The sequence below is a fragment of the Salminus brasiliensis genome, chromosome 4 (genome assembly GCF_030463535.1).
Source record: "Salminus brasiliensis chromosome 4, fSalBra1.hap2, whole genome shotgun sequence".
Taxonomy (NCBI): domain Eukaryota; kingdom Metazoa; phylum Chordata; class Actinopteri; order Characiformes; family Bryconidae; genus Salminus; species Salminus brasiliensis.
In genome coordinates this window covers 28,399,147-28,414,468 of record NC_132881.1, presented here as the reverse complement: position 1 = coordinate 28,414,468, position 15,322 = coordinate 28,399,147, and the positions used below count along the sequence as shown (strand labels likewise).

General features: G+C 42.3%; 1 protein-coding gene across 3 annotated transcripts in view; it reads right to left on the bottom strand.

The window, feature by feature from the left end:
- Positions 1-15,322, bottom strand: part of lzts2a (leucine zipper, putative tumor suppressor 2a) — a 76,527-nt gene continuing 61,205 nt past the window's right edge. For all 3 annotated transcript variants that reach the window (XM_072677859.1, XM_072677860.1, XM_072677858.1), the window contains 4 exons: positions 6,211-6,735; positions 5,386-5,958; positions 4,713-4,982; positions 1-4,382 (listed from right to left, as the gene is read on the bottom strand). In XM_072677859.1, coding sequence (XP_072533960.1) covers positions 3,636-4,382; positions 4,713-4,982; positions 5,386-5,958; positions 6,211-6,708 — 2,088 coding nt within the window. In that variant the 5' untranslated portion in view covers positions 6,709-6,735 and the 3' untranslated portion in view covers positions 1-3,635. The remainder of the gene's footprint in view (positions 4,383-4,712; positions 4,983-5,385; positions 5,959-6,210; positions 6,736-15,322) is intronic.

The following is a 15,322-nucleotide window of genomic DNA, read 5'->3' as shown; positions in this document are numbered from 1 at the left end:
TGACTTCTTGTTTGTTTTAATTAAAAACTGTTTCTTTACAAGAAATGTACAGCATGAAATATACATGAGTGACTACAAACACTGTGGACTGACAAAGAAAACAAAAACAGATGGAGAAAAGACAGATTAAAACAAATGTTACTTTGCTTTGGTCTATTCACAGTGGCTACACCTTTGAGATAGATACTTGTCTGCATATAGACTAGAGTATGTCGCTGTATACAATGTTAGGAATATTTACATGTGTTTTAGTCATGGTCATGACATACGAGTAGCGAAGGGGAGACTATAAAACACTGAGAATGAGGAAGGACTGCTTGTTGGTATATGAGAGGGTTAACAGTCTGAGCGGTCTGATCAGGATGAGAAAAGCACCTCTATTTCTCCTCATCCATTCTCAGAGCTTCTCTGTGTGAACTGAAATACAAGCCTTAGGCAGTATGGATGCAGGGCTACATTTAGATTGTGGTTCGCACAAGAATTCACTGAATGAAAGGTTTCACGGTAAGGGTACGACTGAAACCAAAAAAAAGAGCAGACCTGCAATTCAGAGTACACTAGCAGAACAAGGACAGTCTGATTAATACTGCTGGTCTGTTTGGCTTCAGACAGTTTCTGGAACAGAGACAATACCAACATTATAACCATGATGCAAGCGGAGCAGCTATGCTAGTGGTATAAAGGAGAGTCAGTTGCAATGAGCAGTAAGGTTCAGCACAATGACTGATTCAGCGCTATTATGAGTGACAAGAAAACTATTTTCATTTTTGAATATGAATGAGACATTACTATTAAATAACTAATAAAGATCATTTCCTTTTGCTAGATGGTTGCTATAGAGTTGCTAAGCGGTTGCTACAGTGTTGCTAGACAGTTGCTATGGTATCACATTACTTTATTACTATGACACAAAATCTGTAAAAAAAAACATTACTGTACATCCGATCAAAACGCTGTATGCAATCAGAATCAACAATCACAAACTGGAGCATCGTCAATATCTCAAAAAACACGTATTAGCTGGAAAAATTCGTCAGAGCAATAAGAAGGCACCAAAAAGAGCAGAAGAATATAAAGACAAGCAATCTGCAACTATATTGTTATCCGATGTCTATTTCATAATTACTGATACTCTGAAAAAAGAAAATCCTGGCCAAAACCAACATTCAAGACATATCTAACTGGAATTGACTTTGAAATGTTTGTTTTGTTTTGCTTTTTTAATACAGTTTTATTGTTAATAAAATATGCTTACATACGCTACATAAAATAAACTCGATCAGTACAGTATGTTGGCTATGGAAAATGCCTATGGCGTCTCACAGAGAAAGGCTGGTCATCCAAGACACTGCATTAAATATTTTATACTTAAAAAATACAACATTTTGATACTATCTGTGTTTTCTGTTTTCAGTATTGTTCTAATGATTTATGATGTGTTAGAATTTGATACTTTGAAAAGTTTCAGTGGCCAAAATTTGGGTGCGTTCCAAATCCTTATCTGGGTTAAGTCAGGTAATAGATGGCATGTGCTAAGATTTAAAAGTCGAAATTTCATGATGTAATGGCAAAAATCAGTAGAGCGTAATTTATAAATTACATGTAAAGTTTACATAACGACGCTGTAAAACTGTAAAAAGTCACTGTTAAGTACCTTATTGCTGATGGCAAATGATCCCTTCACTGGATTAGTGGATAAAGGATATGAGATACACATTTGTTAAACCCACAAAGTTACCTGTGTTACCACAAAATAGCTTGAGGTGCTATATATGTTCGTATGTGTGTGTATATATATATATATATAAAAATATACATAATTTATATATATTTTCAATATCCCATTCATATTTATTTAAAAGAATTTGTTCTGTAAAAACAAGTTATATCATGTATATATATATATATATATATATATATATATATATATATATATATATATATATATATATATCCCTTCTTTTGTGACCCCATTTTTGATTAGTATTTCAGAAACTGCAGTTGATATTTACGCATACCTATGCTACTAATGAAAGCAGTGGCTCTACCCATTGTGGGTGGAGTCCCTGTGCTGACTGGAGCGTTGTGTGACTTGTGTGATCTGTGTGTCTCCACAGAGACCACTATAAGTACAACCTCCAGAAAGAATGCTACTGTATCATGCACACATGCAATTCACTTGACATTGAGTGTGCACGGCAACAATTTGCACTATTCAGCATTACATAACGTTCTGAAGAAAAGACAGGCAAAAAATATCATTTGGCTGCATATTTTAAAGATTCTACTTAGAAAAATAGTACTTCTAGATAAAGTGATTAGTATCTGGGTGTGGAGGAACCAGTGAGCATTGAGAGAACATCTGTGCTGGGCCTCTATAAGACAACAGTCATTTATAGGACACCAGAACATTTTAGATGTTAGTGATGTCTTCTCCACTGGCGAGAAAAAGCACTAGAGTGTCCTGACATGACTTGCACTCTCATGCTAGGCAAAGCAACTGGGTTTCTCCTGGCTTGACCGTGCCACTCAAAGAGTTCCATGACATCAATATTAATGCTGGTACACAGAAGTCCATTAGTGCAGGTGCTCCTCTCCCATTAGTGCTGTAACTGTGCTATGAGTCCATTACATGATATGAAAGGCTGCAGATTCTGACTAAGAGCCAGGAGAGCAGAACAAGGACCATCATTTTGTTTTAGAACACTTGCTGGATATCTCCTGCAGAAACACCTCCGGTTCCCTCATTCGGCTGTTTCAACATCAACCTTTCTCTTAGCCTGAGTATGCGTGTATGAGCACGGCAACAGCAACAGCAACATACTGTTATTAATTTCTAAAATACTGTTAAATACTGAACACTGTCCAGTCTGTATTTTTTCTGTGCAGGAGCATGGTCTTTGTTTTTGCATTTGCTGTGGCGACTGATGCACCCATAAGTGAAGGTCACCAGTGTTTGGAAGCAATCTAAAGCCCCTTTCACACTTGCACTTTTACCTGGGATAGTAACGGTAATTCATTGGAAGGGGGTTGATTGTGGACACAAGCCAGAGCTGAAATTCTAGTAAACTAGATGTGATAATCCCAGTGAAGTGGATACATTATTGGGAAATACAGGGATGTTTAGATTTATGTTTAGATTAGTAAAGTGGAAAATTCCTGTGACAATTTAGTTTATCGGGAGTGTATTCCAGATTCCCGAGAAAAGCTGGAAAAATCTTACCCTGTGAGTAGCTGCTTCTGTGCCAAAGTAACTAAACATGACTAACAAAGCTAAACGTTTGTGATGCTTTTGTTTTAACAGATGAGTTTTCAGTAAATGTAAGAACTTCCACGCTAAGCATGTTGTATCTGGTTTACCCGGACTTCCATGGTAACAATGGCTGCATGTGCGCATCGATAGTGGGAAACCGAGTTTTGAGTGTGAAAGGGGCTTTATGGCAGGAAGGTCAAACTCAGGCCCTGGAGAGATTAGTGATTTCCCCCTTCTAACACTCTGTGTGCAATTCACAAAGGCCTTGCTAATTAGCTAATGAGTTGAATCAGGTGTTACAGGAGGTATAATGCTAATCTCTCCGGTGTCTGTCACCCCTGATCTTAGGGGTTGGTGCAAGTTTTGGATCACGCAAGATGTGCTAGATCTCTGTGGCTGTGATCTCCTCAAAGTGGATGTCACTGTTGCGCATGTCGAACTCCTCCATGTCCCTGTTCTCCAGCTCCAGACTCAGCTCCCTCATGACCCGCTCCAGCTCGCGGTTGCGCCGGTACATCTGGATGTAGTTCTGCTGCAGCTGTTTCTGGTAGCGGATCACCTTGTCCTTCTCCTCCTGCCACACGCGCCGCTCTTCGTCGAAGGCATCCAGCTGCTCCTGGCCGCGCCGCCTCTCAAACAGAAGTTCTGCGCGCAGTCTCTCCACCTGTTGGCGGACCGTGTGCAGTGCGTCGCTGCTTTGCCGCTGAGCCTTAGCCTCGTCGCTCTCATATGCCAGCAGCTGCTCCTCTCCATCCCGGAAGGCGGGGCTGCGGCCATGGCTCAGCGGGAGAGGCAGGCTCATGCACTGTCCCTTGGCAGAGGGCAGAGTGGCCTGGATAGCTCTCATCCTGCTTGACTCTTCCTCCAGGCGGCCCAGCTTCTCTCGCAGCAGCTCGGCCTCACTCTTGCGCCGCTGCAGCTCGTTCTCACACACCTCCAACTCCAGCGTGCGGGTTCGTGCCGCTGCGTGGGCCTCCTGGGAGCGCGCCTGGCTGGCCTGCAGCTCAGAGCGAGCCTCTCGCAGCTGGGCCTTCAGGGCAACGATCTCAGCAGCTTTCTGTCCCAGGTCTGCCTGGACATCCTTCAGCTGTTGCTTTAGCAAGGAAATCTCTCCAGACTTCTGACACACCTGAAGAAGCAAAGAGGAAAGAATGCGTCATTTTTTTAAAGACGAAAAACACCTCATGGACCTAGCTTGTAACATACAGTCCCTCCCTCAGTCAGTCACATTTGGCAGAGTGAAGAATCCTCACAAGGAATGATCTATATAACAAATGTTCATATCTCAAATCTTCATGATAGAAGTGATATTTCAGCAATTTTGAGAAGATGGTCTGTGGGGTGTTATGTAAGAGTGGTGCTTTGTGGTGTCCTTAGATGCTTCAGTGATACTGAAGGGGGACTTTTTACCTCATCATTTTCTTTTAACAGTTTTAAAGACATTTTAGTCTAGTCTTACCTCCCACTTAGTCTCTTCCAGTCGGGGGCCAAGCTGTGTCTGCTCCCTCTCAATGGAGGCACACCTCTTCTCCAGTGTCTCCCGCTCCTGCAGAAGCTGGGAAAAGTCCTCCTGCAGCTTCTTCTTCTCCTGCTGCAACTGGAAGACTTGCAGCTGCAGCACCTGCTGTGCCCGCTGTGCTTTCTGCTGCGCCTGCTTCATCTTAGATGCGCAGGTCTGCCTCAGCTCTTCCAGCTCCTGCTCACAACGCTTTTGCTTTTCCTCGTAGACCTACGCGTGCACACACACACAGATTATTTAATGTGGACCAACCTAGTAAATACAAACACTTGAGAAATATAATTTAAATAGGAAAATAAGAACTGCACGATTAATAGTCTGTACCACCCCTGGTCGAATGACAGATTACATATTTTGTTGATTTCTAAGTGAACTTAAAAACAAATCAATCAGCAAACAAATCATTTACAGAGAACCCACTTTTGGATATTTAGTTTGTTTTGCTTAAACCTTTTTGGCAACCCAAATCAAACCTCTTGCTCAAAGCCTTGGTTCACTCTGTTTTTGAATTCTGCTGATATTACTGTTCACAGTAACTTGTCACATGAATAATGTTGTTATCTGTTTGTACTCATTTCTTCTCAAGCTGCCTGATTTGATCACAGATCCTCACCTGGCATATGGCTGCCTCATTCTCATCCAAGTTGTCTCGGAGCTGCTGCAGTTCCAGATCTCTCTCTCTCAGCTTTTCTTCCAGGTCTCGGATCACACTCTCATACCCCTCTGGTGGGGCGGGTGACCTCCCACATGACCCACTGTCAGATAACGGCTGACCTCGCCCGCTCAGGGAGCCTGTGCTTTTGCTGGAGGAGGAACGGCCGCTATCTGAGTTGGAATGGCCGTGGCCACCACTGGCTCGCGTGGGCTCCGGGTGTCCAGATGTGCCATCGCTAGGGCCAAGGCTGTATCCTGTGCTGCTGTAGGTGGGCAGGCTGGAGAGAGAGTTTCGGCCTGAGTCTGACATGGTGCAAGACTGGCTGCTGCGAGCGTTGCGGCCGCCGCTGTACGAGTTGCGTTTCTCGGCACATACCAGCCCCGCTCCTCCCCCTGGCAGTAAAAGGTTGAGGCTGCCCTGGCTCTCAGACAGACTGCCCCCTGGCCGCGGGGAGAGGTACTGCACAGAGTTACGGTTCTTGGGCACTACAGGCTTGAAGGCGGTGGGCCGAATTACAACTTTCTCCATATTCTGTAATCAAAACAAGTCAAGCTTAAGCTGCTAATTCCGTTTCAGTGAGCACATTTTACAAACAGAACCTGACAATACCTAAAATACAGCCAATTTAGAATGTAGACTGAACGTAAATGTAATTCAGAATATACTTATGTAATTACATGATAACAGTACACTAAACTGCTAGTAATAACACTTCTAAAGACTACATTTGTATAGAAATGCTGTTATTTAAAGTCTTATGCTTAGAGAAGCACTGTAACTCACTTTCTCCAGTCTTCCAGAGACAGGGATGAGTTTGGGAGGAGGACCCCCGATGTTGCCGTTCATGGTGCGATTGTCCCGTGGTTCCTCGGTGTCACTGCACGGGCTGCACGCCGTCACATGGTTGTCGTTCCAGTCACCCACCAGCTCGTCACTCACGTAGCCATAATTGCCGTTGCCGGCAGCTATGAGGTTGGTGGACTTGTTGGATGTCAGGGTAGGCTGGTTGGTGAGGAGCTGCTCCTGAGAGCTGGCGCTGCGGAGTGTGCCATCTTGCTGCCTGAAGCAGCTGGTGGCAGGCGTGGACCTGCGGCACTTAGCGCTGAAGTCGCTGGCGGCACGGCAATGGCGCTCCTGGTAGGTGCGTCCTGAGATCAGGCTGCTGACGGAGCCCATGGCGCCCCCGGTGGGAACGGGAGGCGATACAGAGTGGCACTGCTGGATATCAACGCTGGACTTGGGGTGATCAGAGGGCACAGGCAGCGCCTGAACCAAAGCCATGGCGACCGTGCGCCCAACACACACACTCTGCAGAGAGAAAAGAAAGAGTTAGGAGTATGGCAGAAACAAACAATACTGTCTGAAGCTACCATAGGTCATATGGGTCCCACAGATGGGTATGAGCCCCGTCTACAAATATGTTCTTTCTGTTGTGAAAAAAACAAAACAAAAATAATTCTAATGCCTTTTGGCTGCAATTTAGAAGAATTGCTTTCAGGTTTCAGTTTAATTCTACTGAGTTGAACTATATTGGGAAGAAAGGAAGAACCACTCAGTCGTCCTGCACAAACAGGAATCTGCCCGCCATTTTTTAATCCATCTATGCAGTGAACACACACATGCACACACTAGTGAGCACATACACTGGGGAACAGTGAGCATATGTGCCCAGGGTGGTGGGTGTCCTAGTCCTAGCTACGGCACCCTGGGAGCATCCTGGGGTTGGGTGCCTTGTTCAAGGGCACTTCTGTTGCGTTCAGGTGACAAATGCTGCGTCTCTAACTTTCGGGCCACTCCGGCCCAACTTGTAGGTAGATATGGGTAACATGAAGATTTTGTATTGTTTCATTGTATGCGGTTCAGCAAATATTAATGAACAATCATGGTGATACTATGTTTTCAATCAGTCAGTACTACTGCATTATGCCGTTAAAACATTGTGGTACCAGGGCTGACCAAAGAATTAAAAATGTATCAAACCAACATTCATTCATTATTAATTGTGCTGGAATTACAGAACTACATTTTCAACCTCTTGGTGGCGCACTAGTCAGGTTAAGAACAGGAAACTTATCAGCATAAAATTGTTGGACAAATCATTTGTTTTACCCAAATGAATTTTTAGTATCATGTTATACTATTTGTCATGTCCCCCACCCCTAGTTGTACATAAGTAAACCTAGCCAGATATGAAACCATAATAAATAGCTACTATGCTACTGTATTAACTTGGAAGTGTTCTTTAAAGCCTACCCAAAAAAAAAAGTTGCTACGAAAAAACACATTTGTAGATGGCACATGATAGGTCAGCTAAGCTTAAGTAAGGGAACTATGCAGCACTAGAATATTATCATTAAAGTTACACAGTATAACAGCAGCAGATACAATATTTGCAAATAAATGCAAAACTTAAAAGTCTAATTAATGGTTTGGTACTGGAATGATGCCCAATAATTACAGTACAAACAATACCTTGGTGCTGTATTTTGTCCTGTATGCTCATTTTCTGATGCTGCAGGTTGAAAATATTAGCTGCAAGTTTTTCAGCTTTCAGCAGAGGACAGCAAAATTGATTCCCGTTATCAGCCTAGAACTTTCCATAATGACCACAGTGCCCTCATTCCACAACAGGATTTGTTTAGACAAATCAAAACAACAGAAAATCCATATGAAATTTTCAGCACTCAGCAGGGAACTCCACAGCCTGACACAGTGTCAGCTATATGACCGTGGCACAGTGTGAGAGGGTAGAAGCAGTGGCTGGGCAGCATGCAGCTTTCATTTAAGCTGCTGCTCCATGCTCCCAGCCATTTTGCCATGTGGAATAATCCAGGCAGTGAGGCCTGCAAAGAGCCTGCCAGTCCGATTAATTACACACACACACCCCCAGTGCTCTTCTAAACACACGCCCTCTGCACTTCAAAGAGCATTCCTCACTGTGACGGAGAGGAGGAACACATTGCACCACATCGCACCAAGAAAGATCAATCTCTAATGGCGCTCCTGCAGGCCAAGCTGCCACACCACCAGAGAGACAGATAGTCAGAGAAAGAGAGAGGGTGAGGGGGTTCTTTTATCTTGTCATATTCGTCTTTAAGAAAACATTCAATACTTTGTCTGTTCATCCCCTATCGTGACATGTAGTCATCTTTTACGTGTTTTGTAGGAAATGTGATGACAGTTTTTGTAAAAGTGTAAAAGATTTACAGTTCCCCTGTTTCTGCTGCAGAGACAGGTACATATAGCAGTGAAAAATATTAATAGTCTATTTTCTCTGACATCTATACACACACAGGCAAATAAATAGCACACTAAGAAACTCATCATAACACTCTCATTGCAACCAAATGACTGACAGTTACCAACAAGTGGAGCAGAAGGGCGTTTTAGTGCGATGCCACAATCCAACCTCCACATTTAACCAGTACAACACAACTTAACCTCCACATTTAACCAATACAACACAACTTAACCTCCACATTTAACCAGTACAACACAACTCAACCTCCACATTTAACCAGTACAACACAACTTAACCTCCACATTTAACCAGTACAACACAACTTAACCTCCACATTTAACCAATACAACACAACTTAACCTCCACATTTAACCAGTACAACACAACTTAACCTCCACATTTAACCAATACAACACAACTCAACCTCCACATTTAACCAATACAACACAACTTAACCTCCACATTTAACCAATACAACACAACTTAACCTCCACATTTAACCAGTACAACACAACTTAACCTCCACATTTAACCAGTACAACACAATTCAACCTCCACATTTAACCAATACAACACAACTTAACCTCCACATTTAACCAATACAACACAACTTAACCTCCACATTTAACCAGTACAACACAACTTAACCTCCACATTTAACCAGTACAACACAATCCAACCTCCACATTTAACCAGTACAACACAATCCAACCTCCACATTTAACCAATACAACACAACTTAACCTCCACATTTAACCAGTACAACACAATCCAACCTCCACATTTAACCAGTACAACACAACTTAACCTCCACATTTAACCAGTACAACACAATTCAACATACACATTTAACCAGTACAACACAACTTAACCTCCACATTTAACCAGTACAACACAACTTAACCTCCACATTTAACCAATACAACACAACTTAACCTCCACATTTAACCAATACAACACAACTCAACCTCCACATTTAACCAGTACAACACAACTTAACCTCCACATTTAACCAGTACAACACAATCCAACCTCCACATTTAACCAATACAACACAACTTAACCTCCACATTTAACCAATACAACACAATTCAACCTCCACATTTAACCAGTACAACACAATCCAACCTCCACATTTAACCAATACAACACAACTTAACCTCCACATTTAACCAGTACAACACAATTCAACCTCCACATTTAACCAGTACAACACAACTTAACCTCCACATTTAACCAATACAACACAACTCAACCTCCACATTTAACCAGTACAACACAACTTAACCTCCACATTTAACCAGTACAACACAATTCAACATACACATTTAACCAGTACAACACAACTTAACCTCCACATTTAACCAGTACAACACAATTCAACATACACATTTAACCAGTACAACACAACTTAACCTCCACATTTAACCAGTACAACACAACTTAACCTCCACATTTAACCAGTACAACACAACTTAACCTCCACATTTAACCAATACAACACAACTTAACCTCCACATTTAACCAATACAACACAACTCAACCTCCACATTTAACCAGTACAACACAACTTAACCTCCACATTTAACCAATACAACACAACTTAACCTCCACATTTAACCAATACAACACAACTCAACCTCCACATTTAACCAGTACAACACAATTCAACCTCCACATTTAACCAATACAACACAACGTAACCTCCACATTTAACCAGTACAACACAACTTAACCTCCACATTTAACCAGTACAACACAACTTAACCTCCACATTTAACCAGTACAACACAACTTAACCTCCACATTTAACCAATACAACACAACTCAACCTCCACATTTAACCAGTACAACACAACTTAACCTCCACATTTAACCAGTACAACACAATTCAACATACACATTTAACCAGTACAACACAACTTAACCTCCACATTTAATCAGTACAACACAATTCAACATACACATTTAATCAGTACAACACAATTCAACCTCCACATTTAACCAGTACAACAAAATTCAACCTCCACATTTAACCAGTGCAACAAAATTCAACCTCCACATTTAACCAGTACAACAAAATTCAACCTCCACATTTAACCAGTACAACACAACTCAACCTCCACATTTAACCAGTACAACACAATTCAACCTCCACATTTAACCAATACAACACAATTCAACACACACATTTAACCAGTACAACACAATTTAACCTCCACATTTAACCAGTACAACACAATTCAACACACACATTTAACCAGTACAACACAATTTAACCTCCACATTTAACCAGTGCAACAAAATTCAACCTCCACATTTAACCAGTACAACAAAATTCAACCTCCACATTTAACCAGTACAACACAATTCAACCTCCACATTTAACCAGTGCAACAAAATTCAACCTCCACATTTAACCAGTACAACAAAATTCAACCTCCACATTTAACCAGTACAACACAACTCAACCTCCACATTTAACCAGTACGACACAATTCAACACACACATTTAACCAGTACAACACAATTTAACCTCCACATTTAACCAGTGCAACAAAATTCAACCTCCACATTTAACCAGTACAACACAACTTAACCTCCACATTTAACCAGTACAACACAATTCAACATACACATTTAACCAGTACAACACAATTCAACCTCCACATTTAACCAGTACAACACAATTCAACCTCCACATTTAACCAGTGCAACAAAATTCAATCTCCACATTTGACCAGTACAACAAAATTCAATCTCCACATTTGACCAGTACAATGGAACAGGAGCAGTTGGGCACCTCAAGGTGCCTGAATGTTGTGGGAAGAGTAAGCACTCTCCCACCTTCCTTAAGGTCTGCTCTTGGGCTGAACTTGGTCCTGACCTAGAAGGGCCTGACCTGGCCATGACAGCAGTTGTTTTACTTGTAATTTTTTTAAGCAGAACGGCTTTTTAGGGTTAGTGTCACGTTCAATAGACAATCATTTATAGTCAACTTAGAGTTCAGATATTTAGTTGAATGTTAGTTGAATGTCAGGTGAGCATCTATGAAAACAACAACAAAAACAATAATTATATTGAGCATAATTCAATTTAGTACTGTCCAATCTGCTGAAGTCAAAGTGGCAGGTCTGGGGGTACTAGGAAATTGCTGCTTAGGATATGTGAGTACTGTGGCTATAACCCTTAAGGTAATAGCCACCTTGAATTCATCCCATTTGTCCCTCAGTAGCAGAATCACACAATCTGTGAAAATAACTAGATTTGTCTTGCATGTGAGTGTGGAAGAGTATCAGAGACTCTGACACTGGAAGAGTCATTCTCTTGCTTATAAGTGACAGTCAGGTACTAAAGACGTCTGTGTGATACATTAAGTGGTTTAGAAATGTAGAAGCTCAGTGTAATGTACGCATTGGTACATTCAACTAAAACAATAAAGTGTAAAAGAGCGAGAAAAAGTCAAAACAGAGAAGAAGAGGAAAAAGAGATAGAGAGTGATAGATCCTTATTAAAAAGAGGTTTCCAGGGCAGTCTTCTGCAGTGGTGCTTATACACACGGCTGCACCTCATTCTACACAGCACAGCAGCTCACTTCAACACCTCAACAACAAAGAAGGAGTAAGACAAGCAGTTCTTCCACTGCTCTTTTTGTTCAATACTGAAGGTGTAACATAGAAGTATAGGCCTAAATTATTAGGCCACTATGAGTGAAGGCTTCTGAAGTAAGATCTGTTAGCAGAGAGGTCACAAAAAGGTCCTAACTTTAAACTTTGTCCATCACTCAGTGACCCAGGTCTAAATTTCCCAGGCCACCATCATCATGGCTCATTTCACTCTCCTTCTACTCACATCCCCCTCACCTCAGTGTGCCCACACATCCAACCCTCAGCGCACCAATCCACCCACATGAAACCATGGAGAACCTGCTCAATTCCCCCTATCCATGACCCTTCATAACCTCCCTGTGTGGTTAGCTGTCCCAACCTGACACACAGCCTCAGAGCACCCTGCACCCCAACACCCCAACTGAAAACCCCCAACCCAAACACAACTCCTCAAGCCTGTGATAATAAGATTAAAGAGTCCTCACCCCACCCCCTCTTAACCCCCCCAAAAAAACCTTCTTTCTTGGCCAGCTCTAGTATTTGTCAGACCTCTAGTGTGTCTCAGACACTCTGTCCAAAGTTCATGGACCATGTAATGTTTAGTACACACTAAGGGATCATAACTATTGGAATTCTGCAAGTTGCCATGCTGCTGTATGCACTTTGATGCACCTCCATTTGTTTATGAAGCTACATACCATCATTATAGTGTTAGGTTATTTACAAGTATAGAATCTGAACCAAATTTTGATAGCTAGACAACTGGGTCAGAACATCTCCAAGACATCAGGCAGGTTTTGTGAGGTGTTTCCAGTATGCAGTGGTCAGTACCCACCAAAAGTGGTGCAAGGAAGGACAACTGGTGAACCAGTGAACAGGGTCAATGGCGCCCAAGGGTTACTGATGTGCATAGGGGTCGAAGGCTAGCCCACCTGGTTCAATTCCAAACTGTGGAACAAAAAATAATACTAGCTGTGTCTTGTGGAGTCCAAGTGCCCACAGATCACAGCTGTTTTGGTGGCATGAGGGGAACCTACACAATCTTATGTTATGGCTAATTGGCGTATAAGATTTATGTTTAGTGTTAGTAAATGAAGTAAACAAATAAAGAAGCCTATTTCTGATTTCCCTCCACCTATCCCTTGCACAAAAAAATGATGGTCTGGCAAATGTCAGTCTACTGGCCTTTTCCAATTAATGTAGGTGCTTCTTAGTTATGCTGAGTGACAAAACCCACCAGAACCCTCTGATAAGAATTCTCCATTGAATTCCCCAAACTACCGTAAACCTGTGTGTCCATCAGAGAAATCATCAAGCAAAACCAGGTCCTCCTCCAATAATATGAACACGTCACTTCACTCCCACAAGTGAACTCCTGTACAGTTCCACCCAGTGGGCTATCACTAGCCAAACAAAACAGACCAATTACCCCAGAACTTTAAATCTGCTCTTTCATCTCTTCTGTTGCGACCGCTGCGGCTGTCCGCTGCAGGTGTTTCTAATCAAATCCGCAGCAAGGGCTAGGGGCCGGCCACTGAAATCTCGTTATGATAAGTCTTAATAGCCCCAGTGCTGCCGGAAAGGATTAGCGGCGAGGCGTGAATCTCCTAGGAACCGCGGCATGTCTTGGTGGAGGCTGAGGGAGAATGGGTGGGAAATGCCAATGCTGTGCCTGGAACCCAGCGGAGCTCCAGATCACGGCGCAGAAATCCCCACAGCCCTAATCCCATTTGGGTGCAGACGCTTCTGCTGGGCCAGGATGTTTGATGTGTATTCAGATCCTGATCAAAGCCTCTTCCCATGGAAACGCTGGCCATGACAGTGTGCTGTCCCACAAATGCCCGCATTTGTTCTCTAAACAGCAGACTCGGGGCAAAGTGGACTCAGACAACCTCGTTTGTCCATACCGGTATGTTGTTTCGGGCGCTCATCTACATCAGTGACTTCATGAACATGAAGTACATGGTTCATACAAAGCACAACTTATTCAATACAATCAAATACTAATATCTCATTGTATTATTCTATTGACTGCATTAAAGCTGCATATTCTATCAACCACACAGTGGTAGAGAGTGCAAGCAGCATGACAAATCTTTTAACCACTGCTTATGAGCAGTAACACTCACAAATGCAGAAATGTGTACAAGAATAACTCAAGAACTTTATGATCAAATGAACCAAGCCTAATTATAATAGCCATTGATCCTACTTTACATAAAGTGATACTAATAACTGTGTATTTACATGTAATAATAATGCAACTCCTGGGGATATTCACTGTTACAGATGGATTAAAGTGGTAATTTCACATGTGCATCGCAGTACACACAAACTGTACTACTGTTATCCATCTGTAAGAGTGAATATCACAGCTTATATTGTTAATACATGTATTGTTAATGTGTAACTACACAGTTATTAGCAACACTTTATATAAGTGGGACCTAGCTTTTCACTGGAGCAGCAGAGTAAAGATGTTAAAGTGCTCTCTGAATTAAACTACACTGAACATGTCAGCTGTGTGTGCTCATGGCACAAGTCCATGACCTTCTGACCTCTTTTTAGCCTCCCAGCCCCCCACTCTTTCACTAATCCACTGTTCCTCAAAGTCCAACACCATCCACCATCCACACAGCCTGTCTTTATGTCCATGACCTTTTCCTCTCCCTACCAGTTCCTGTAATCATTCCATTTTCTTTCCTACTGCTACTAAAGTCCGCAAGCCCTTTTCCTTCCTGCAAAATCTTCTTTCACACCTGGCTGCTCATTTCCTGCCGCCCATGTCCTTCTACTGTCTTTACCATTTCCTATTCTTGCATTGTGCTGTTTTTAGACTGTCTGACTCCCCACCACCACTGCCACATACACACATGCGCAGCCTTCCGGTACTTTATGGTACTCACTTGTTCCCTTCATAATCCAAGTCCATTTTGTGTGCTAATGTTCCTCATACTCCCCACGGTTGGAAAGAGCAGGTGTATGGTGTAAATCAGTTGGAGAGGGAGATAGGAATCTGTGTCCTGCTCTGGTCACACTACACTAA